Source organism: Martes martes, assembly GCF_963455335.1.
Source record: "Martes martes genome assembly, chromosome: 17".
NCBI lineage: Eukaryota > Metazoa > Chordata > Mammalia > Carnivora > Mustelidae > Martes > Martes martes.
This window is the reverse complement of record NC_137905.1, coordinates 26,618,015-26,643,861: the sequence shown is the minus strand read 5'-3', so window position 1 is coordinate 26,643,861 and position 25,847 is coordinate 26,618,015. Positions and strand designations below refer to the sequence as shown.

Genomic DNA, 25,847 nt, shown 5'->3' with positions numbered 1-25,847 from the left:
GTGCCTGCTTCTCCCTCCACCTGCCACTCCTCCCTGCTTGTGCTTGCTTTCTCTCTCTGATAGATAAATAAATAAACCTTTAAAATGAAACAGAACAACAGGTCTTGATCTGGAGAAAGTTCAGGAATGTCAGTGATGTCAGCTGTGATTTCTGTCTCCTAGGATTAATGGAAGTTGCTGCCACCACCTTTAGAGCAAGAGTGTCAAAAGCAAGCAAGCATGATCCCCTGCAGACCAGACTTGGCAGACTGGCAGGTTCTCTGAATCGCTCCCAGCCCACTGCCAGTAAGACCACTTGCATTTTATCTGTTCTGAGATACTGGCATCGGACTGGGAACTGAACACAGTCTGGGGAAGATCCCCACTAACCTCCCTAATGAGCACAAGGTCCCTAACGTGACTGCCCGGGATGGATCCTCAGGTCAGGTGAGCCGGGATTCCCATTTAGTCCAATATCATAACCGCCCTTTCTGCTGACAAGGTTTTTAAAGAAGCAATCTCTACACCCAACGTGGGGCTTGCACTCAGGACCCTGAAATCAAGAGTCAGATGCCCCATGGGGCTGAGCAAGCAGGCGCCCCACCTGCTGCCGGGTTTTCTATCCTTGAAATGTGGGAGATGAGATTCAAACATTCCATACTAACCCTGTAGCCGCCAACGGAGCTTCCCAGGTGCTGGAGCCCCGCTCTCTGCTCTATCAACTTTTAAAATAGGAAAAGAATTTTGTTCTTAAAAACCATAGTCGGGAGAGGCAGGGTTCTCAGGTGAGGGAACTTAGGGACACGAACACTACATTTGTTGACTTCAAGACGAGCCGTGGCAGACGCCGAGGCCGGGGCAGGTACGACAGCCTCTACTGTGCCCGGGGAAGCTGAGCCTGCGCAAGCCGGGCGCGGGGCTGGGGACCCGCCTGGGGCGGGGGGAGGGCGCGCCTGCACCTGCCGGGCCGGGAGCGGCGCGCTGGGGGCCGCCTCACTCGCCCTCCTTCTTCTCCTCCGGGATCTCCACCGACAGGGTCTGCTCATCGGGATCCGGGCCCGGGCTCACGCGGATCCGCACGGAGGGCTCTGAGGGCCCGGCCTCCGCCTCCCCGCCTTCGTCGGGCCTCCCAGGGGAGGCGGGTGGCGGAGAGCGCGGGGCTGGGGGCTCTGGTTGCTCCGGGGGCTCCGGCTGCGGTGGTGCTGGCTGCTCCGGGGCGGCCGGGCCCGCCTCTCCCGCAGCGTCTTGCGAGCTCTTGGCCTGAAATCCGGAAAGGGCGATTGGTGAGGAGCAGAACGCCTGAGAGTTCCTGGAGGGGTCTTGAACACCTTCCCGTTCCCCTTCTCGGACCCCCAAGGAGGAGGATGGCAGAGCGCTCAGGGGTGCAATCTAATGGATGGGAAGTGGGGGGTCGGAGCGGCATCAGGATTATTTGGTAGAAACAGAATATATTATGGGGAGACTTAGGGATTAAAAGTCCCGGTTGGATTTAGTGGATATTTTTGGTCTCTGTTGATTGGCAGGGTTAAGCCAGAGTGAAGTCGCAGGTTCAAGCCTGCTCCTGAGCTATGGAGGAAAGAGAGGCTGTGACCAGGAGGGGGAGCCAGGGAGGACTTTGCAAAGCTACGCCCAGTCCACCTGGCTGCCCTGTCCATCCCGGTTACCAGGGCTGGATGCTCCTGGGTGAATGAGAAAATTTCTAAGCAAACAAGATAAAGGCTGAGATGGAGCCCTTTCTGCAAGGTCTCAAAGGTGGAGACCCCCACCCCCACCCCCATGCCCCGGGAGAATGGGCAGGCTACCACTGGCATTTGGCTGGGCTGAGCCCCCATGTTTGGAGACTTGGTGGGGACTTCCAGCCTCCAGCCTTTGGGGTTCCTGGGGACATTGGCCATAGTCTGTGTATCAGTAAAAATCCAAGCCTTCATGGATACCCATGACCTGCCCTGCCTTGTGTGACCCACCTCTACCTGGACATAAATGGAAGGGAGAGGCCCACAGAGGAGGAGACCTGAATGGTCCCCAGCTGTCCAACACCTACTTGAGCTAGTGGTAGTGAATTTACAATGAGAGCAGACAGCATGTTCCTGAAGAAGAAAAACCCCTTGAGGTTTACTCAAATCACAGAGTGATGAAGGAAGGGAAGTAGGGCCACTACTTGGAAGTGGAAGTAACCCCACTCCTAGTAGAACCCAAGGCAGCTCTGGGGACATGTCCCTCCCTCTGCTTCCTTGTTCCTGCATGTTCGGGTGCACCTGTTCCGCCTTCTCCTGCTCGTCCTAAACTCTGACAATGCCCTTCCAGGGCGGGATGGTGCCTGTTACGGGACTTCCAGAAGCTTCCTGCTATGAATGGAACCAGAAGAATCATGGGCAGGTTGTCAGGTGGTTCATCATGTTCAAAAGGCTTTTCAAAAGCTCTCCGAGCTATCCTGCTTCATCCCTGTGGCAAGCATAGGTGATCTGGTCTCAGGGAGCGTGAGGAGCTTCCTCAGGGCACTGAGCTGGTGGTGACAGAGCTGGGAATCAGACCCATGTCTTTGGATTGTTTTTTCAGAGCTCCTCTGCCATTCTGCCCTGATTGTTCTAAAATTGCCTTTTATTAGAATTCTCATGCAAATTTAATGCACCTCTCCAAGCTGCCTGGGTGAAAAGCTAATAAATACTCCGGAGCAACAAGCCCAGCTAAAGCCTTTCACTGTACTAAGAGCAGTCTTGGAGTTCATGTCCACTCATCCCCATGCAGCAGCCAGCACTAAAGACCCCAGCTTGCTGGCTCGACCTTGACCCTGGCACTTGGTGAGCCAGACAATACTGTGAGTCCTCCATCAGGGGCCAAGGGTGACTGCATCTTGAGAATATCTTGGAACCCTGCATAGCTTTGGTGTCACCTCCCAGACTCTAGATGTCAAATGATCTCCAGATGGGTCCCCTGGACTCTGACTGGAGCCTCAATTGAGACTGAGTCCCCTGGGCTCCTTTGAATTCTGTTGTGTAGACTGCCGCACGCTCCCTGCCACTGAGCTCCTGCCTACCCACCGCCCCCCTTCCCAGCAGCCTCCCTAAAGGACAGTCGTGAATAGTCATAATTAGTGCAATCACTCTAATTGGCATTTTTGGCATTAGTCACAGAAAAGAGTCCCAGAACTAATTTTAAAATTCCCTTCAGATTTCCGAGGGCGGGGACAAGTCGGCATTGTGCCTGTCGGCAGGGTTTTTTCTCTTCAAACCTCTTAAATTGTCACGGACACAAATATTAAATATGAGAACATCACTGCCATCTGGGGAGAGACATTCCCTGCCCACACCCACTGCTCCCACCTCTGCAACAGCACCAGGACTCCCCTCGGGGGGATGGCCCCCCTCAACCCAGGGGAGGGCACAGGAGCCTGGACTCCCCCCAGGGCACCACAGCAAGTGGCTCAGGAAGTGACACGTGACCCGATTCCGTCCAATGACAGTGAGCCCTGGGACTTTCGCTGGAATCACGGGGGGAAAGGGGCTTTCTGTGGGAGCTGCTAAACCAGGACGCCAGCCATCGTGGTGCTCCTGCGATCTGAAGCCATCCTCAAGGGAAGCAGCACTGACGGGATGGCAAAGCGAGTCCCACTGGCAATGTCGCAGATTTTGGGATCCAGCCTTGCCTGAACTTTTCCGCCACTTGACCCAATCAGTTCCCTGTTCCCTTAAGCTAACGTGAGCTGGCACGGTGACCTGCATTTCTGTCACTTGCCTCCTAAGGCATCCCGACTGATAGGAAGCCAGGGTGGGCGGGCGGGGGGCGGGGGTACGGACATTCCCTACAATAAAAGGTATGGTCCATGCTCTGGCACCAAGTTGAGATGGTGGCTGGTTCCCCACCACGTTACCTGTTCCAGCAGCTGCTGCTGCCTCGCCGCGGCCTCCAACGCCGCCAGCTCTTTGAGCCGGGCCCTCAGGTGGGCGAGCTTGCCGCCTTTGGCCCCCTTGCCGCCCATCTTTCCTGCTACGGCGAGGGCGGCATTGAAGAGCTTGGGGGTGCCTGCCCGGGGTGGCAGGATGAGCACGCTCTTCGGCTCCTTGGGCTTGTTGTTGTTTCTCAGCATGCGCCTGAAAGAGAGCAGTGCCGGCCCAGTCACGAGCTTGCCCCCGGAGAGGAGAAAGGTATGTCTGTGGAGGGCTGTCTGGTGGAGCTCTGGGGGGTGGGAGGGGTCGTCCTCCCTGAGTCTGTGAACAAGCCCCATGCTAACTGCTTGATGCACGTATCAGTGAATGATTGGAACGACCGGAATGACATGGGTCTTACGGTCTGGACGTTGTAGAGGAGGGATCGGAGGCTCAGAGGGGTTGAGTCACTTGTGAAGTCACACAGGAAATACTGAATGATGTTATAATAGATGGACTCAGAAACAGGGTGCCCAGATGAAAAAAGACCAAAGCTTTTCTTCTCTTCCCTTGGCTTTTTTGTCATATCACCATCCTTGCTGTCACCTCTGTCAACACTTAATGAGTATCTATACATGTCAGGCCCTGGGCTTGGTCCTTTACAGGTGTTCTGGTGGTCCCTGGGGGTGCCCTGTCTTGGTGTCTGTGTCTCTGTGTGATCCCCTCCCATCGAGGGCGAGGGGAATGGGTGATTTGCTTTTGACCAGTAGAATACAGCAAAGGTGATGAGACACCCCCTTTGTAAACATGTCACAGAGGAAGGTGATCACTGTCTTGCAAGGACACTCTCCCTTCCTGACTTTGCTGCAGCCAGGGGCCATGTCTGGGGGAGGCCCACGTGGCAAGAACCAAGGACAGCCACCAGCCAACAATTAGCTGGGAACGGAGGCCTCCAGTCCTACAACCACAGGGAACAGAATTCAGGTGACCTTGGAAGCAGGTCCTTCCCCAGGGGAGACTTGAGATGAGACTCAGCTCTGGCCAGCGCCTTAATGATGGCCTTGGAACAGACCCACCAAAGCCGTCCCAGACTTGTGACTCACAGAAGCTCTGCGGTAATACGTATATATGATTTTAAGCTACTGAACGTGTGATACAGATAATCAATACACACTTTGTCATTTAAATCCCACAAAATTCTCTTAGGAAGGCCCCTATTTTTCTCCCTCATTTCAAACAGGTATGGAAGACCAGAAGGGGTAAGTAATTTTCCCAAGGTTACACAGCTAGGAAGTGGCAGGGGCAGAATTAAAACTCAGATCTAGGGGTGCCTGGGTGGCTCAGTGGGTTAAGCCTCTGCTTTCGGCTCAGGTCATGATCTCAGGGGTCTTGGGATGGAGCCCCGCATGAGGCCCTCTGCTCAACAGGGAGCCTGCTTTTCCCCCTCTCTCTGCCTGCCTCTCTGCCTACTCGTGATCTCTCCCTCTGTCACATAAATGAATAAAATCTTAAAGAAACAAAAAACAACCTCAGCTCTAAAGGCAGTATGCCACCCTGCTCTGTAAGTAAGGATAGACTCTTCCATTGAACAGAGAGCCCCAGCCTTTGATAGGGAATTGTTCACGTCATATATACGTGATGCACAGTTTGGCTCAAGAACAAGTGAATCCCGTCTGCAGTCCAGCAGGCCTAGACTCCTAATCGGCAAATTCATTCATCAGGGCTCCGGCAAACTTGTTTGTTTAAAAATGAGGCCGTTGCTGGCTGCTTATCTAATCAGAGGCAATGGATTTAAATTGCGTGTATTGATATTAATTGGCCAAGACTGGCGTTTTCTGGCCGGGGCTCCCCCAGGAGAACACAAACACGAGAATTCAGAGAATTCATCCGAGGCCTCTTCATGCCTGGCACCGTCACCTGTGTTATTCAGTCCATAATTCACAGCACGACAGTCTGTGGGAAGGCTCAGCGTGGTTCAGAGATGACACAAAAGAACTCTCTGTGGGACCTTTGCTGAGGGCTAATGGCCATCTCTCTTTTGAAACATTGTGCTGGCTTCTGGGACGTTTCCAGAGTCAGGAAAATTTCTCCTCACTTTCAGATGACCTGTTTTCCTATAAGCAGGATCGCACATTTACCCCTGGAGAAAGTGGCATGCATGAAACCTTTTTGCCCCGTCTCTTGGAGCAGCCAAGCCAGAGAGCTGAGCCCTCCCCGTCTCTGGGGCTCCAGGTCCCCCATCTGTAGAGCAGGGAGCTGAGACAGAATCCCACACGTGGCTCTCACCAGCTCAGACGTCCCAGGCCCTGGGGTTCTCAGTCTTTCCTTTGATGGGCAGAGCTCCCTCATGACTCCCTGCCCCTGCCCTGAAGCCTGCCTGTCCAGGGAGCCCGGCTCTCTGATGGATCAGGCCACAGGGCTGGTCCCAGGGCCTCTGTGTGGCAGGACTGGATGGCTCCTCCTCTCTCCGCACCTTCTCCAGCGCAGGGCGGCAGGCTCTCCACACACCAGTCAGCAGCCTCTGTGGGATCCTAGCTGACTGGTCGACCCCTCACCTACCCTAGCCAAAGGAGTGGGTGGCAGCTACAAACCTGGCTTTCAGGGCCTCGCTCCTCTTGCGGGAGGAGGAAGGGTAGGTGGAGGCAGTGGGGACAGTGCACGCTCTCAGACAGAAACGGTAGAATTCTCAGTATTCGAGGTTGTTCGGTGGAGTCCCTACAAATGCTGCATTACTGAACACCGAAACCATCACTTCCAGTGGAAATACAGGATTAGGTTTCTGGTGAGCCTCTCACGACAACACTTCAGCAACTGATCAATACTTGTTTGTGTTCCTGTTTTAACGACATCTGATTGAACCTGCAGTTTCATTAACATCAAACTCATGTCCCACAGCTCTGGGCCATGCCTGAGCGAAGCTTATCTAACCCGCGTGCCTTCTCTGTCCGGGACATCCCAGCCTCTCTGCCCTGGGGAACGCACTTCAGCCCCACACTTCCGGGCGATATCGCCAATGACAATCACAGAACTATGGACGCTGCGGCACTGAACAGCCCACGGAAAGACTTGCTGACCAGGATTCAGATGCTTCTGGGTTGAAACAATAAAGCAGAGCGTCCCCTTGGTCAGCTTCTGCTGGGAACGTGCACTTAGGACAACTCAAATCTCTCACTGCTCTCTCTGCGCACATCCGCGAATGACTGGGGCTGCCCACGAGCGCTGATTTGGGGGTTCCGAACACATTTCAGTGGGTAGGTGAATTGCAGGTACAGAATTGCAAATACGTGAGTAATGAGGATTGACTGTGCTTCCCTGCTCCTCGGGAGAGTCAGGACAAGTGGGCAGATTTGGTGGGAGAAGGTCGGACCAGCCTTTGGAGGGGCCCCATAGCTTCCTTAAGAGCAAACTGGTGAGTTGAGTTACGGGGCAGCTTCCTTCCTCACCCCCGCGCCCCCCCCCCCAGCATCCTGTGTGTGTTATGCTCTAACCTTGACACAGCATCCTCTCACCTGGGCTGGCCAAAGGGATCCTGTGAAAACCCAAGTCACATCAAGTCACCAGTCTGTGTAAAACCCTACAAGGCTGCCATCTCCCTCTGACCAAGACCCAAAGCCACTGCAGGGCTTCACCTCTCATCCCCTTGACTGCTCCCATCCCGCGTCAAGCTATGCTTATTTTCTGGCTGGTCTGTCCACACACACTGAGGCCACTCCTCCGCAGGGCTTTCCAGCTGCTGTTCCCTCTGGCTGGAATGCTCTTCCCTGCAAGCAGTCGCGCTCACTCTTTCATTCTGTGCACGTCTCCACTGAAATTCCACTTCCTCAGAATGGCTTTTCCTGAGCAACCTATCTCAAGGAACTCCCTTCCTCACCACTGTCTCCTCGATGTGGCTTTTCTGTTTCATCACAAAATCATTCATTTCGCTATGGTCAGCCTCCCCTACTAGAAAGGCAACTTTATTTGGTCCCTGCTGTGTCCCTGGGGCCCAGAACTATGTGCTCAGTAAATGATTATGAGCTATGAGTGGATGTTGGTAAGTTTGTGCCCTTTATCATGACCTCTCTCTGTGTAGTTTATTTTTTGTGTCATTTCATAGAATGAGGTAGAAAATAGGAATATGGGGTAAAAGGCAATGGAGGAAAAACTAGATATGTAGATTTTAAAGGCTTCATCCAGGGGCGCCTGGGTGGCTCAGTGGGTTAAAGCCTCTGCCTTCGGCTCAGGTTATGATCCCAGGGTCCTGGGATCGAGCCCCGCATCAGGCTCTCTGCTCGGTGGGGAACCTGCTTCCTCCTCTCTCTCTCTCTCTCTCTACCTACTTGTGATCTCTGGCTATCAAATAAATAAATAAATAATCTTTAAAAAATAAATAAAAGGCTTCATCCAATGGGAAGATTACGGAGAGAATTTAATGGATAAAGAGGAACAATTATTATTATGAACATTCACTGAGCTCTCCCACATGTCAGGTACCCTGCTGGAGACATTCACACACACGCTATTTTATTTAATTTTCCCAAAAACAAAGTAAGGGGTTAAGATACCCTTATTTTACAGAATTGCAGAAAACTGAGACCAGGGAAGTTAAGCAACTTTTCCAAGGCCACACGGCCAGCACCTCACACGGATAGGACATGAGCCCCATCACCTTCCCAAGCCTGTTGTAGATATTTCTAGCACACCCATGCTGCCTCTGTCACTCAGCTTAAAACTTGATCTTAAGGATCTGAAAGCAAAAACCCACTTCTCTAAAAAGTTACCCACTCTAGGGGCACCTGGGTGGCTCAGTGGGTTAAGCCTCTCCCTTTGGCTCAGGTCATGATCTCAGGGTCCCGGGATCAAGCCCCACATCGGGCTCTCTGCTCCACAGGGAGCCTGCTTCCTCCTTTCTCTCTCTCTGCCTGCCTCTATGCCTACTTGTGATCTCTGTCTGTCAAATAAATAAATAAAATATTTTTTAAAAATAAATAAACAATAAAAAGTTACCCACTCTTCAACAGTACAAAATACAGAGGCACAAGGTTATTCACTGTGATGCTGTTTATAATTGCAAAATATTGGAAATCTAACCTCCCATTCAGAGGAATGCTCTGCAACTGTCAGAGGAATGAGGAAACTGATGGGTCTATGGACTGAGAGAATGTTTTCCAGGATCGGTTGTCATGTGAAAAAAAGCAAAGTTTGAAAGAAAATCTATAGTATGCTACGTTTTGTGTAAGATGGGGAAAATAAAATATTCACCCATCTGCCTATTGTTGCAAAAGGAAGCACACTAAGGCAGCAGCAGAAACTAATGAGACTGGGCTCCTGTAGGGCTGGGCACAACAAGTCGGGGGAGCTGGGGCTTCTCCAGGCACACCATTCTGTTGCAGTAGGACTTGTGGTACCCTGCTAATGCTTGACATATTCAAAACAACAATAAATCGACAAGGATCGGGGCAGGAGGAATCATAAAAGAAGAGAGTGCAAACCGAAACACATGAGCCTGGGTAGATTTCAAAGGAACAACCGTCCTTAAGGGAGGCAAGAGAAAACGAATCCAAATAACCCTGAACATAACACTTACCTCATAGGTACTTAGGCTAACGACAAGAAGAACAGCACCAAATATTAAATTCTGCTGGGAAGGCTTCCCCACCACCCCAGGGCTTTGGGATAGCAGTTCTGAAATTTGTCTGTATTATAGGACTGAATAAATGAGTGAACGTGATGAGGGTAAAGAGAGTCAAATTTCTCAGTGGTGGAGAAGGAATTTACAAAATATGGAAAAGGAGAAGATTAGAAAGAATTCTGTGGTGTTGGACTGAAATTGTTAGATGGATACAGATAGAGATACAGACGGACAAATGCATATATACAATTGCAAATCTACATATACACACGCATCTAAGTCTGTTGATATATACACAGACTTAGATGCATGTGTATATGTAGATTTGCAATTGTGTATATATCAGTGGGCATGTGGGCATGTTTCCCAGCTCTGTCCACTTGGGAGCCTAGAAGGCTTGAGCACACATAGCGCACAGATGGTGGTTTCTAAAAACCATTACCACATGCAAGGAATCAAGGCTCCTTGGAGAAATGGCCATTTGCAGGGACGTGGCAGAGAAAGTCATAAGATGAGCCCAGAGCATCTCACTGTGCTTGTAAGCAAGGAAGAGCTAAAATATTTCAGAGACATAACAAGGAGTCACAAGGGCCAGGCTGAAGAGGGGCCTTCTGGCCAAATCTGGAACAATCTGAGCACCAAAAGAGTGATTGTAACAGGATATTTACAGAAAAAAACAAATCCACATTGATATAGATAAGTGAATAAACGAAGAAATGGGAAAGAAGAGAAAGCTCTTCCTCAAAGTAGAAGGCTCCTAATAAACGTGGAAGGCATGACGGAATCAGAAAAATCACCATTCTGCAACCATGATGGCAATCGCTGATTTAGCAAGGAGCTCTCAGTGGATGCTGAATGTATCGAGTGAAGGCTTACCTGATGGGAAACAGGAGGTCTAGATAGCCTCAGACTGACTCCCCACTAATGACTTATTAATTACAAAGAGAAAAATGTTAACTCTAGAGTGCAGAAACCTTAACCAAGTGATCAAAGGGAAAATCAACAATACTGGGAGAAACCAGCAGCTGGTGCCTCTCGATATGCTGCACTAAGAAGAATACAATATCAGCTTTTTTTTTTTCTTTTAAAGTAGGCTCCATGCCCAACGTGGGGCTTGAACTCACAACCTTGAGATCAAGAGTCGCATGCCCTACCAAGGGAGCCAGCCAGGTGCCCCACAACATCACTTCTTAGACATTCCTTCCCCCATGCAGAACCTGAAGATAATCATGAGAAAACATCAGAACATCAGCTAACCCAAAGTAAAGGGACATCCTGCAAAATAATAAGCCTGTCCTCGTCAAAGAAGTCCAAGTCACTAAAGACGGAAAAAGGCTGAGGGGCCATCCCAGATCCAAGGAGACTGAAAATACGAGGCTATGTGATGAAACTGGGGAAACCCACACTGGATCCAGGAACAGAAGAGAAGACAGGAAAGGCCATAAAAGGCATGATTGAGACAATTGGCCAAATCTGAAGATGGATTGGGGATGAGGTAGTAGCATCATTTCAATTCCAAATTTCCTGATTGGGATAAGGTACTATGGTAGGTAAGAGAAAGGTTTAGTCCTCAAGAAATGTGCACTGACATATATGTGGATTTTTTTTTTTTAATAAAAAAATGTACCTGGCTTTCTTCCGGAGTAACTTCTGAGACTCAGGATAATGCACCAAAATTTCATTCAGGTCCTTCTTGTCCAGAATGAAGAGGTTGGTAAACCCGTGGGCGACCACATTGGCTGTGCGTCGATTCCCGCCCCCAACAGCCAGCAAGCTGGGGCAGAGAAGGGAGGAGGTGAGACCTGGCAGGCTGGGTTTAGGATCCCGCTAAAATGTCCCTTTCCTCCCGTTGCCCAGAGCACAGTGGTGGCCCCACACACCCGAGAGCTGGGGCCCACCCCCATGTGTCAGCATCCACGCATGGCTTCCTCAGACCCACCAAAGGGTCCCTGAGGATGAGGTCCCCCCTTGGCTACCACCCCCACAGCTTGGGCCCAGGTCCGCCCATCTCACCCCAGCTCCCCCCCTGACCTTATTTCTCCAAACACGGATCCAGCCTTCAGTGTCACCAGCACGGCCTTCCCATCGGGGCCACCCAGGACCTGCACCTGTCCCGCCTGGATGATGTACATCTCTCGACCAATCTCCCCCTGAAACAGAGTAGTGCTGAGCCCCTCTGCCATCATCAGAAGTGACCAGAAGACTGGCAGGGCTGGGCCCCGAGGCCGCTGGCATAGAGCAGAGGAACCTGGGGTGGCGTCCAGCCCACCACTGACGTGGTGTGCGGAGCGAGGCCACTCGCTTCCCCTCTGGGGCCTCAGTCTCCCCATCTGTGGATTGGGGAGAGTGGCCACCTCTGGCCTGCCTGATGAGATTCTGTGGAGAAGTTAGTGGTGTGATGGAGAGGAAAGTGCTAGGTTAGCGAGAAGGTGCAGGTGTAATGGTATTCTATAAATTCCCAATTATACACGCCAATGGAGGGCTGGAGACATGGAAAAAATTAGCAATGGTTCATACAATACATTGATACCTGTGCCTAGGACGTGTCACCTTAGGAGCTCGGTAAGCATTTGCTAGCTGAAACATCAGTGATAACGACATCGGTCACGAAGTCCAGCTCTCCTGCGACATTTTTCTGAGCGAGGCATTGCTCTAAGTGCTGGGTCTGCTTAGTCCTCTACAGCTCTGGGGTAGGAACCCTTTGCCCGAGGTCGCAAAGCTAGGCCCTGGGAGAGTGGGGATTGGGGCCCAGTCTGGTTTCAGACCTCATGGGTGCTGTGGGTTGAATGGTGTCCCTCTCAAATCCATATGTTGAAGTCCTCACCCCCAGATGCTCAGAATGTGACCTTCTTTGGAGATAGGGTCATTGCAGATTTCATTCGTTAAGTTGAGATGAGGTCATACTGGAGGTGAGTGGGCTCCTAATCCAATGTGACTCGTGTCCCTCTTAAGGGGATATTTGGACACAAAGACAGGCATACCGAGATGACGATGTAAAGTGACACAGGGAGAGGACAGCCATCTATACGCCAAGGAGAGAGGAACAGATCCCTCCCTCACAGCCCCAAGAAGGAGCCAATCCCACTGACACTTTGGTATTGGACTTCCAGCCTCCAGAACTGACACACAATGCATTTCTGTTGCTTAAGCTGCCCAGTCCCTGGTCCTTCGTTATAGAGCAGCTGTAGCAGACTAAGGCAATGGTCTTAATCCCAAGTTAGAGCAAATGAATGGATGCATGCCTGCTTGAACGGCTTGCTTTGGACTGCAATCAGAAATACCCAGGCTGGGCGCCTGGGTGGCTCAGTCGGTTAAGCGTCTGCCTTCAGCTCAGGTCTCGATCCCAGGGTCCTGGGATGGGGCTACACATTGCACTCCCTGCTCAGCAGGGAATGTGCTTCTCCCTTTCCCTCTGCCTCCTGCTCATGCTCTCTCTTGCTCTTTCTGTCTCAAATAAATAAAATCTCTTAAATTAAAAAAAAAAAAAAGTCTGCCATGCACCTTCTAATCCTCATGCCCTCACAACGCCCCTCTCCCTGTCCATCACACCTGACATGTTTAAGAGGAGAGACAGCGAGGATAGGTCAATTGATGACACTTTGGATTCATTCAACAAACGTTTCCTGGGCTTCTCACACAGGCATGGGAGCCTTAACAAACAGGAAGAAAGCTTCATGTCCCTGTTTCTGTGTCCAATTTGACAGGGGCTGACGGGTCTGAAGAGCTCCCCCTCGCCTCACTAACCAGCCCTGGGGTGGGGGGCGGGGGTCGGGGGGGGGCGTGGTGTCCCAGGGGTGACTCAGTGAGATCATCACATAGCAAAACTGGACAGCAGAGGGCACCATTCACACTTGCTTATCAAGTGTTCACTTCAAGGTCCCTCTGCCAACCCCCGCCACCTCGTTCAGCCTTCTTCATTTGCCAGCAAGTTCTACATTACCCCCAAAGATGTACAGCTGATTCAACCTTCACACACACCCCCCCCACCCCAGGAGGGAATACCGGCAACATCCCTACTTCACCCACAAGAAGAGACTCAGAGAGGGTAAGCCACTGCCCCAAGGCGGCACAGCTAGGAAGGAGCCTGTGTCAGACAAATCACTCTATTGCTCTCAAGCCCCTCTTGGCCTCTAGGGCTGCAGCTTTAAGTTTTCAACCATCTGTAGCACTGCTTCCCCATTTCTCCAGGCTCTCTGCTTCCAGAAACTTCACAATACAATAGCAATACAGCATACAACTTGGAGATGGGGGCCTTCTTGGGATGAAGTTTTCTGAGTCTCACAGGGCTCGCGTGGGCATTATTTTCACCTCTGTACACACACCCAGCCTTTACAGCCCTGTAACAAGGGGACTGAATTCTAAGTTCTTGCCCTTCTGCCCTAACCACTCACTCCCCAGAGGGCACTGGTCTCACCTTGAGTGGGGAATGGGAGCAGAAAGGGCCTTGACACTGGGTATCCCCAGGTTCAAGTGCAAATATTTTCTAGGATCGGATGGGCGTTGGAAGGAGTGAAGAGAGCCTGGTATGGGGCAGCAGGGAAAGGTGGGGCCTGTGGCATCGGGAGGGAGGGTGCCATCCTCTTTGGGGGCAGCCCCTTCTCCACCCAGTTGGCTCTTGCTATTTGGGAAAATGGGGCTCTTTTTTAGCTAGAAATCTGGATTTTTATGTGAAACCTTCAAATTTGTAAAGGTTGGGGACAAATTCAACATTTTTTTTTTAAGATTAGGAAAAAAAAGAACACCTAAAAAACCACGAAACACTGTATGGGCTGCTGCTATGAGAAGGCCCTCAGTTTGCAGCCTGTGACCTACCCCAGACCTCCCTCCACTCCGTTTTCCTGGTAGGAAGGCCAAGACCCTGGAAGCTGCTCCATTAGCAGAGTCAGGGCTCTACCTCCCACAAGGCTCCTCACTTTCCTTTTCTGGAAAGTGGGGTTCCTCGTCCTGGCTCCCCTGGTCCTGTGTCAAGAGAACAAGGTCTGAGGCGCACTGGAGCTCAGTGCCTGCCTGGGGCCAGACAAAGGCTCCTCGGGCCCAACAGGCCAAACAACAAGCCCGGAGGCCTGGGCGCAGCTCACGGGTGCTGCGGCCCCTCTCCCTCCCCAGCAATTCCACTCTCCCTGGGCTTGCCGACCCTCCTGGCCTCCAGAGGCACCCCGTTCAGCCCAGCTCAGGGCCGGCGGGTGCGCTGGGAATCTCAGCTGGCCTTGCAGCTGTCTGGGGCCACCCACCTTCTTGCACACGTAGTCGTTGGGCAGGTAGACGACAGAACGGAGCCTCTTCAGCATGTCAAAGATCAGCTGTCGGTCACAGCCCTGTCCCCAAGAGGAGGGGGAAAGAATGCCCGTTTAGAGAAGGGCGGGGTCTTGGGGCTCCCCAGAACCCCGGGGACAGGGGTGCTGGGTGGGCACTACCTGGAAAAGAGCCACTTTGCTGACGATGTTATAGTTCACATCGATGGCAAGGTCCAAACGCATCTTGTCTGGAAGCTGCACCATCAGTTCTGACTCGTCTGCAAAGGAGATGCTGGCAACAATCAGAGGCACATCCCGCCCCCCCCACCACCCCCCACAGATGCACACATGGGGCCACACCATTCCTCTGCCACCCAGAGCCACACTGTATTGAGAGTCTCTCTCTGGGCTTTTTCCCTCCGCGGGGAACACCACCATGTACTTCCTTAGTTAACTTCTACTGCTTCTTTAGAACCCCTTACTAAATGTCACCTCCTCCAGGAAGCCTTCCCTCAAGATCCCCACACCTACGATTAGGTTCAGCAGTCTCTGTGTGGGCGCGCTGATCATACCCCTTATTGCAACGGTTTGCTCCTGCTAGTCTGCACTTCTCACGCTCTGAGGATGTTAGCAAGAGCTAGAGTACATCGAACACTGTTTTTACAAAGTGCTTTACAAAGATGGGTGTATTAAATCCTCCCAACAACCCGACAGGTGTCCACTACCTCCGTGCCCAGTTTACAGAAACTGTAACAGAAACCACCAGGCAGGGGCAGGGGATGGAGAATGGAGTCCGTATCCCACCTGGGGCCATGGGGCTCCAGGGCCTGTCCCAGTCTGTTTTGCCCATGATGAGGGCTGAGTGCCCAGCAGAGAGCCTGGCATGGAATGAATGCCTGTACTAGGGATGGGAAATGAACTAACTTGACCTAATCCTGATGCCCCTCCCGCTGTACCACAATCATTCATGGGTTCAAGTGTGGATCTGCACGACCTGGGCAGCTGGAAACCCGCTCTGGTCCTTCATATGTGCCCCTGGAGAAGGGGGCAATGATTTAGATGTCACAGGGCTGTCCCTGGAATGGAATGACACGATGGAGGGAACCATGCCTTGTACAGAGTGAGCGCACCAGCCAGGGACACTAACGCTGCCTCGACCGCTCGCTGTCCACCCTCGGCTCAGGAGACCTTGGAGCTCAAGTGTGGCTTCTTCGAGGCCAGAGGGAAGCCCGTGAAAGCAGGGGGCCCTTGAATAAGCTGAGTGCATTGAGGGACCCTAAGACACAGTGCCAATGGCCCACCAGCTCGTCAGTAGCCTCCAGAATGATGTCTAAGCTCTGAAAACAAAATTACTAGGTCCCAAAGATAAAAAGAGAGAGAGAGACTGGGGGGAAAATTGTGACTTAATTAACACAGAAGTAGCATATTCACATTTCATTAAGCGTTCCATTTCCAATTCAGGAAAACAGTACTACACCTGAAAACAGTGCACAGGTCAGATTCTCCCACTTCCCAGGAATTACTGAGTACACCCCATCATTGCCAAAAAAGGAGAAACAGTGGGGAGTTATATGCATTGTTGCAGCCAAAGAATTTCAGAAGCAAAGCATAACATCAAGTTTACAAAAGGTATATGTGTAGGGGCACATGGGTGGCTCAGTCGGTTAAGTGTCTGTCTTCAGCTCAGGTCATGATCCCAGGGTCCTGGGATCAAGTCCCACATTGGGCTCCCTGCTCAGTGGGGTGTCTGCTTCTCCTCTACCCTTCCATCCTGCTCATGATCTCTCTCTCTCTCTCACTCTCAAGTAAGTAAGTAAAATCTTTAAATATACATGTGTGTGTCTGTATGTCTATGGAAAGAGAAGAGAGGGCATCTTCCTTCTGTCCTGATTTCAGCTGTACTTCCATCTCTGAGTGGGATGCATTTCAAGGCAGGGGAATAGAAGGGAGGGCAGGCAGGACATCCAGAAGACAAGGCCCTCAAGTCTTCAGGGTCTCCTGATGGCCCAGCTTGGGGCACCTCATGGGCTTCCCTGGGCCCCCCTCACTTGAATACGTTGGGGCCACAGCCAAGAGGCACCAGTGCTCAGGACCTCAGGGACACGGGTTAGAGGCAGGACCAGGGACAGCTGATAGGAGGGAGGGAGGGCAGTCAGGGAGGAGGGGGCAGGGGAGAGCTGGTGGCAGCTGGGGCACTTGTCTTACCCAGCATGCCTTGGGACTGCCAGGTGTACTCGTACCAGGTCTTGACCCGGTTCTGCACGGACCTGGGGATCTTGTAGAAGTTCATGTACTTTACAGTGCTGTCCATGCAGCTGCGGTAGTAGGTCTGCCCGGCGGTGGCGGCCCCCACCACGTCTCTCATCTAGGCGCAAGGAGGAAGCATCAAGGGGCAGAGTGGGGCTTTGGGCCCATGCGTTGTGAGCATGTGTATCTATTCGGACTGGGGGTGCATGAGGAAGGGGCCCAGGAGAGAGGGGACCCATGTCCGCACACAGAGGAAGCTGCTGACGGGAGAAATTCTGCCTCTGGTGTGGACATGGGAAGGGCGGGGTGAGGCTGCCGAGAACAGCACCCGCTACGAGGAAATGCCTCGCTGGGCCGGGCTGATTGTGTCCTGACCTGGCCCCTCGGTGCCAGAGGCCACTTCAACCTCACTGGAGGAAATGTGAACCTGGTGTACTACTTGTGACAGGACTGGATTCTGAGGTCACGGGACTGTGGCCTCAGGCAATGATTAGAATAGGAGATGCACCCCTGCACATTAGACACCCCCAGGAGTTTCTCTCCAGGGGAGCAACCCAAATCCCCAGCCTTTGCAGAAAGCCTTTCAGTCTAGTTCTCCAAAGATATCCCAAAGGGACCGACCTTTCCAGCGGAAGCCAGCGTAGAGAAGAATGGGACCTAGACCTCCACCCTGTCCCCTTCATCCAGCAGGTCCCAGAGCTCTAGGCTCCTGAGTCCAGTCCTGCGGTCTCTCCTGGACTTAGTCCGAAAGAAATGACCACAGCTGGTGACATTTCTGACAGCAGTGGGAGGGAGAGGGGCCCTGCAGGCAGGCGGGTGGCAAGTCAGCTACCTGTCCGATCATCACAGAGAAAGCGAAGACACCCGTGAAATAGTTCAGGCCCTGGAAGATGATTTCAAAGAGCGTTTTGGGGTCAGGCAGCCCACCAATGGTGATGAGGGTCTTCACAGCCCAGTAGTAACAGCGAATGTAACTAGAGAGAGAAGAGGAAGGGGACCTCGGTCAGCAAAGGCCCCCTTTTGCTGAGTCTGGGTGGCTTGGCTCTGACGGATGTGCAGTATGCAAAGAAGAAAACCCTTTATTTCTACGTGCAAGGAAAAGAGCCTAACAGCACAGGTCACACGGTGTGCAGAGCACGTGCACGGATACAGAGGCATGTTGTCTCCTCTGTTTACACATGGGGAAACTGAGGCTCCAGGAGACTGCTAGAAAGCCTTGGCAGGAGGGTAGACCAGGGTCTTCTGACTTCTGATGTCTGGACTCCCTTGATATTATTTCAATTTCCACTACCTTCCCTTTGCCATCCTGGCATGTTGGTTCTCAAAAACCGAAAGCAATGTCTAACTTGGAAGATATCTCAAGGACCACGTTTTCTGACCCTCTCCCCTGTCCATCTCTTTTCCAGATGGGGAAACCAAGGCCCCAGAAGGCAAAGGAAACACTCACGGTCACCAGTGGGCCAGGTCCAGAGCTGGGATTCGAATTCAGGCTGTCATCTGCCTCTCTGAGCTGTCATTCACAGTTGGTAATGCCTCTCCATGGGCGCACAAACCAGGGAAGGGAGGTGTGGGCGTGGGAGATGCCCTGAGCTTATCTCATTATCAGAGAGGAGTAAGAGTCCCTCATACATCTGTTCACACCTTCAGGCTTGGCCGTCCCAGGGGTCAGCAGTGAGTGAGGTCAGCAGGGCTCAAGGGCAGGATAATCCCATCTGGCTTTCCTGTGCCTTCCTATCTTCCTACCTGGGCACACAGGTGGTGTCCAGAGCCTGCCCTGACCCCAGTGTCCTGATATACCCACATTTTTGAGGTCCCTGCTCAGCTCCAAAATCAAGACCATCATCCACTGGCAAATCACCCAGTCTGGGGATGACTCCAAGCGGGTCCTCCCCCGGGCTCTGTTCACCAGCTAGTTCTGCAGAGTCATAGTTACAACATGGGCTCTGGACGGGACTGCCTGGGCTCAAACCCAGCTCTGCCACTTCCTAGCCGCCTAATGAGGACAGATTACTAATCTCAGCAAGCCTTGACTTCTTTCTCCTACAGTGGACATGGCAGTAGCACCACAGGGTGATCGTGAGGACAAAATGAGGTAGCAAAAGATGCCTGGGACATGAGCCTTCTCTGTCACTGGTACCTGCCACATGCCTGCAGTTAGGGAACAACAGACTCACCAGTGTCCTCAAGAAGCTCACCATCTAGTGCAGACAGGCAAGAAATCGTGCAAAGAACACTGGGAGGGGGAAGCCCAGCGCTTGTTGGCGAGTTATGTTGGAGGGGGCCTCTGCCTCTGACCACTAGCTGGGAGGCCTGGGGCTGGGCGCTGCACCACCCTACCCCTCATTCACCACCTGGTGCATAGAAATTCCCGACAATACGTGGCTCCCCCATGAAGCCCCCGTCATACTGTTCCTGGCCACCAGAGGGCGTGCAAAGCAGCCGTAAGCAGGGACTGAGCTGAGCGGGGGGGGGGGGGGGGGGGGGGGGCTCCTGGACCACCCCCCAAACTCTTTCTGATTGAGGAATCTTCCATTGGCATGGCAGGTCTTAGAGGCCTCCCTGAAATCTTCTTGTCTTCAATGCTACTGAGTCTGTGGGGACCCCTGCCCGCTCCAAGCCAGGCAGAAGCCGAACAGGACCCAGATATGTGGGAACTTGAGTCCTCAAACCCCGGGCCAGAGCAGACTCTCAACAAATGGTCACTATTTTGAAAATGATTATTACCCGTGATATTGGGCTTCAGGAGGGATCCTTCACTCTTTGTGCTTTTTTGCAGATACTGGGGCTTCCCCGTAGGATTTCATCTAGAGAAGAGTAGGACTGCCAAGACAGCGTGCCCCTTCCAAGGCTGGCAGAAGGAAGTCCCTGACAGCTCTCCCCTGTCCTCCCTTCCCTGCTTCCCCTTCGACCCCAGGCCTGCCCATGATGGGGGTGCCAGGTCCAGTCCTGGGGCTTGGGTTCTCAGCTTCCTGGGGCACAAACCCCTTTGAGAATCTAAGGAAAGCTGGCAACCTTCTCCTTAGGGAAGCCAGCATGTCCTCGAAATTTAGCTCCAATTTCCAGGAGGGTGGTGGTGGGACCCCCGTACAACTCTGGATCCTGGCTTAGCAGCCCCTCTCCCGGTATGCTGGTTTCCCCATAAGAATGATCATAGCTCATCACTAACTCTTGTCCAGGCATGACCTGGACATGTTACACACATGAGTTTATCATTCCTCACAAGAAATCTGAATGTACTACTATGCTCAAGCTGGAGAAGGGAAACTGAATCCCAGAAAGGGGAAGAGCCTCAGCCAAGGTCACAGAGAGAGTTTTAGTGAACACCTTCTGTTCTTCCCAGGACTCCTGTCCCTTAAGCCAGTGCTCTGCCTCTCCGGGCTCACACCCCTGACCTGGGCCCAGGTACTTCTGCCTCCCCTTCCCACACTGCCCTCCCTCCCCCAGACCACACAAAACCTTTGTCTCTGACTGGTTCCTTGGCTTCACCCCTGTCCCTCAAGTCCATCCTCTCCTCAGCCATCACCAGCAGAGTCACCTTTCTGAGATCCCCCTGGGTCCTGTCATCTTCCTGCTTCCAAGGTGTGGAGGCAAGAGGGGAGAGGGGAGCCGGGCTATCTTTCCATATCCATCCGACATTGAAAAATATGGCAGCGTCTGGGAACTCCCTGTACTTTCCTACCAACTCTTCTGGAAATCTGGAACTGCTCTAAAAAAATAGTGTATTAATTATAAGAATAATAATTTTTTTTAATCTTAAAAATGTTCTTATTCTTGGCCCGGCAATCCCCCTTTGGGAATTTATCCTGAGGAAACAATCAGGCCAGAGGACAAAGATTCAGATACAAAGATGTTCACTGCAGTGTCACATGTTGGACTAAGGAACTGGAGACCCTCCAGTGCCCGGGGACGAGGACATAATTAAATAAACACTGGCCTCTCTCCATGGGGAGGATATCAGTGTTGTGGTTTTAAAAAAATGAATGATGGGCAAATATGCACAATATTATGTTACTCTATATCTCTGTGGGTGACATATTTTTCCACATTTTCACATTTCTAAAGTTGGGATGGATCTTACAATCTACGTGTCCATTTACTATAATATTTCTCTTTTTTTCCAAAAAACTACATTGACTCAATAATGTGTCATAGAAGGAACTGCATCTTAGAAGAAACAAATATAGTGAGGAATGTTCCTGATCCTTCTTCAATAATCAGGATAAATAGATATGAAACAAAGAACAGCAAAAAAGAACCCCACACTGGCTCCCCATCACCTAGAACCACCCTATCCTGTAAAAATACGATGTGACCCACCTATGTAACTTAAAATCTTCCACTTGTTACATTTTTGCAAAAGCAAAAGAAACAGGTGAAATTAATTTCGATAATTTTTTTAGCGACCCAAAATATCAATGTTAATATCATTTCAACATGTAACCAATATTTTAGGCGTGAGCAACAAGGCAGTTGACGTGTTTCTTCATAACTTCTGAACCTGTGTGTATTTCCCATCTCAGTCATGGTGACTTTTGAGGACTTGGTGGCACCCTGTGGCCAGCGGCCGCGGGATCGGTTAGTCCCCGCCACCACACAAGATAGCTCCCAGAGCCTTGGCGATGATGACGCCATTTTGCAACTCTGCACCTCTCTTTCAGCTGCTCCCTCCCCCAGAGCTCCTCCGCCCCTTCTCTCCACCGACCAAGGCCAAAATCAAACGTGACTTTTTGGAGTTGATGATCCCATGCCCATGCCTCTCCAGCACCAGGCAGATGGTACGCTGGCTGAGAATGCAACCACGCTGCCCCAGGTTCAAATCCCAGCTCTGGAAATTATGAGCTAACTATGTGACCTTGGAAAGTGACTTCCCATCTGCTACCCTCTCTGTAAGATGGGAATGATGATAGTGCCCGTCTCGAGTGATGACTGGAAGGACTAAGTGAGTTACCGTGTGCAGTACTTAAAGCAGGGCTGGTGCAGAATAAGTGTTCTCTGCTCTAAGTGCTCGCTGCTATGATTATAGTAGTACCATTGTCATCGTCACGACATGAGCATGTCCCACACGTGCAGCAGCTCTCTGGACTGGCAAGTAGGGTTCACCTTGTTTGCCAGCTCCCGCATGGCTAGCGATGTCTGGGGAGCTACGTTGAGAGGTTTGTTCTGGCCTCCTTCCCACTTGGCCTTGTCCATGGGATAAAGGAGTAGATGCACGTGGGAGGCGAATTTGCCAACTCTCTTAGGCTTTAGGAGGCTGAAAGGACCTTTCTAGCAAGTCTTGTTCCTGTTTGTGCCCCTCTCTGCCTGGCACATGGCAGGTGCTCAGGAAATGTTAGCTCAGTGAGGACTCAGAGACGTGGTCCTCAAACTTCCTCATGTCAGTAGCTCCTTGGGACTACGACAGCCTCAGCAACAGGGCAGCAATGGGACCTCCTTCTGGGCCCTCAGTGAATTACAGCCCCAGGAAGAAGACTGTGGCTCACCCGTTTCCCACGCCATCGTAAACCCAGTGAGTGGAGCCGATGCCCTGATAGGCTGACGCCCAGTAATACAGACAAGAGTTCACGTGCAGGCTATAGAGCAGGTAAGCCGTGGTCCTGATCACCCTGCAGAGGAAGGACACGCATGAACACGGTGGCAGAGCAGGTGGCCATGACCTCTCGCCCCAAGGGTAGGGACTGCAGGGAACAAACCCACCTTTACCCACCCCCGACACGTGCCTTGGTCATGGCCCTGATGGAATGTCATGGTCTGGCCCCACTGCCTGGCAGAATGGACACCTGGCAGACACCTGGCAGGATGGACATCCGGCTGGATGGACTGTGCCAACCACATGCTTGCTGGAGACTTTGCCAGCTAGGGACGGTGGCGTGTGAACGGCAAGTTGTCAAGGCCAGGGCCTGGGATGGCCCTGAGCTCCATGTGCCGATAGTTCTGGGGGTGTGAAGGACAGCAAAGGACAGCGGGAGCTGTAGCCTTGGAGGGGGCAGGGAAGGGACAGACATGTGCAGAGAAGGACCACTTCGTGAGCGACGTGGAGAAGCTCTGCCCCTGCACGTGGCCCAGCTGGGCTTGTGCCCCACTCTCCAACATTGAGAGATGGCCCACTGTCCTTACAGTCATGCCCACTGTGATCGAGCAGGATTGAGGGGCCCAGTTCCCCGAGCTGAGATCAAAATGATGCCTGGCTCCATGAAAATAGCGGTGAGCCGTGCACACGGACTTCTGTGTGCCCTCCTCACAATTGGGGGAAATGGGACATTCCTGGCTCTCTAGAAAAACAAACATCCCTTCAGAGAAGGGCCAGGAAGAGGCCTGGCTTCCGGTAGGACTGGGGCCCATGGGGCCAGAGGAGCTTAAAAGGGGAAGAAATATGAGTAGGGAATGCCTAGTGCTGTTGTTGCCGCAAACAGCCTGTGTTGTGTGTGCGCTCACGTGCACGTGTGCGTGCATGCGTGTCTCACCTGTAAACATAGGCTTTGCTGAGGATGGCTTCCAGGCGGCTGTTAAACTCGAAGAAGGCCATGTACTGGGAGGAAGAGCAAAGCATCAGGACGGCCCACCACCTGTGGCACGCCGTGTCAGCCTCCCCTGGTCCCCAGCACAGAGGGCTCCTTCTGCAGCGCCCCCCAGAGGAGGCTGGACAGTGATCATCCAACATCAGAGGTCCGGAGCCCTCTGAGGGGTGGGGACCAGAAACTCCCTTTATCAATCCGTGGGAAACTGTGACCCCTCTTCTCCTAGAAACTACGCCTAGTCCTGTTCTCACAGTTTGCATATGTGGGGGGGGGGCTCCCAGAAACCTCCCGAGGCCTATCATGACATTTTCAGGGGTGACGCTTCTCAAGAACCCTGTTTGCAACATTTGCTTATGAAGGAAACCATTTGATAAAGAAACAGCATCCCTACCGCCCCTTACTTAGATCCTTCAAAGGCTTGTTTTTATAATAAAAGCGTGATAGTAGCTTCTCTTCTTTACTGAGCACCTTTGATGGCTGCGCTTTCTACTCATTACCTTCTTGCTAATTTACACGTGAGGTACGTGGTACCATTCTCCTTTTACAGAGAGGACACTGGCACTTTGTGACGTTGAGGCAGCTGCCCAAAGCACACAGCTGCCAAGTGGCAGAGGCAGGATTCGATCCCAGAGCGTACTCAAAGTGGCCACACTGCACACGTGTTGTGGACATTGGAGAATGACCGTGGGGGATATTCCCCGAGCCATGGGCTGGTCATCCTTCAGGGGTCCTTCTAAAGTCCCTCCAGAGTTTACATGGGATGCAAGGGGCCGTGGGCTTGGCTCTCTCTCCTCTGAGGCTCCGAGTTTTGTCCTGAGTCATGCTAAACACCAGATATGAATCCCATCACTATGGGTGGGGTGGGGGTGGGTTGTAAAACTTGGCTTGTGGATCCACAGTTGGTCTGCCAGGAAATCCCACTTGGGAGATTCCAAGAGCTCCAACAGGCTGTCATCCCTGGTCACACTAAACGGACCACTGCCTGGTCTCTCCTTTATACTGTGTCACCTTCACTGGGACACTGGCTCTGCCCCAGTGGTAGGAGGGACGACTGTCATGACGCCGAGCAGCAACGAACAATGAGACAGGTATTAGGCTGCACGTCCAAATCTATTCTGGGTACTTCCCGGCTCCTGTGACCTTGGGCAAGTCACCCAAGGTTTTCAAGCCTCGGTGTCCCCATCTTTGAGATGCAGACCATCGTAAAGCAGAAGTCCCTCTCTTGTGTTTCTGTAATGACTGAAGGCACAGACAGTGGAGGCATACTGCCTAGGTTCCAATCCGACTCTATTCCTTCTGACCTGTGTGACCTAGGGCAAGTTACTTAACCTCTCTGGTAAAATGCTGGTACTAACAACACTCGTAGAGTTGAAGACTATGTACTTATTAAGCTTCTGGAACAAATCCCTAACACACAGCACAGTAAAGAAGCTCTAACACTTCCAGGGAATTTCCCATCCCCTCTGGGGCCACCCTGACACCCCTGCCCGTCCCCGCTCCCCAGTGCTGCTCAGGGGGGACATCATGATGCTAGTGCAGAGCACAGGAGAGCTGAAGGGCCTGGACGGGAAGCCTACCTTCAAACAGCGGGGCAAGCGCAGGAGGGGATTCACACCAAACTTCAGGTAGAACAAGTCCAAGGGCAGGAGGCAGAGCATGTCCATCTGAAATCCCCGTGGGACACCGCAGTGTATAAAACAGGCAGCCCCAGGGGGCTGGGGGGTGGGGGAGTGACAGGGTCTCTACCTTGGGCGGAAGGGTGAGGTCGGAATGCACCTGGAGGGGCAGAGAGCCTTGTACCCACAAACCTCCATGAGCCTAGCAGTGGGATTCTGGTGGGAATCACATCGCATTGGTCCCAAAGCACCCAGAGTCCCCAGCCACACCTCCCTTCAAGGTGCGGAGGAAGCTTGTACCCTTGGCACACACCTTAAAGCGACGAGATTTCAGGTAGTTATTGCGCATCTCCTTCTTGTCGGTCTGAAAGAAATGGAATGCTGACTGTGAAATGGCCCGTGAGCTTCATTCCTGACCCCAGGTGGAGCCGCCTGGACATCCCTGCAGAGTTTCCACCTTCCTATCAGAGGAACAGCCTCAGGGGCACAGCTGAGCTTTGGGGAGAGAAAGCCTCAGGGTCCACAGGTCTGCAAGGGGGGAGGGTAGACCTCCCGGAGAGCGGGAAGTGGTCCAAGATCACCCAGCTAGATTCCGACTTCTTAGCGGGGGAGTCAATATTAGGGTCGTTCTCTTAGCACATGGGTCTTAACTGGACCCTTTGTAACCTGGTTTTCTGAGGAAACGGCTGCTGCTCTCATCAGGCCGGGGTAAGAGGCTGCCCAGGGAATTCTGTTTCCTCTAAATTGTTCTAGAGACACAACAAGCGTCCGCCTGCACACGG

At 52.3% G+C, this 25,847-nt stretch overlaps 1 protein-coding gene across 1 annotated transcript in view; it reads right to left on the bottom strand.

Moving 5' to 3' along the window:
- Window positions 1–972: 972 nt before the first annotated feature.
- Window positions 973–25,847, bottom strand: part of CNGB1 (cyclic nucleotide gated channel subunit beta 1) — a gene marked incomplete at both ends in the record, with an annotated part of 60,443 nt that continues 35,568 nt past the window's right edge. The window contains 12 exons of the mRNA XM_080828522.1: window positions 973–1,239; window positions 3,848–4,067; window positions 11,081–11,227; window positions 11,485–11,603; window positions 14,685–14,768; window positions 14,868–14,965; window positions 16,893–17,052; window positions 17,767–17,908; window positions 22,415–22,537; window positions 23,396–23,460; window positions 25,027–25,113; window positions 25,379–25,429. Coding sequence (XP_080684648.1) covers window positions 973–1,239; window positions 3,848–4,067; window positions 11,081–11,227; window positions 11,485–11,603; window positions 14,685–14,768; window positions 14,868–14,965; window positions 16,893–17,052; window positions 17,767–17,908; window positions 22,415–22,537; window positions 23,396–23,460; window positions 25,027–25,113; window positions 25,379–25,429 — 1,563 coding nt within the window. The remainder of the gene's footprint in view (window positions 1,240–3,847; window positions 4,068–11,080; window positions 11,228–11,484; window positions 11,604–14,684; window positions 14,769–14,867; window positions 14,966–16,892; window positions 17,053–17,766; window positions 17,909–22,414; window positions 22,538–23,395; window positions 23,461–25,026; window positions 25,114–25,378; window positions 25,430–25,847) is intronic.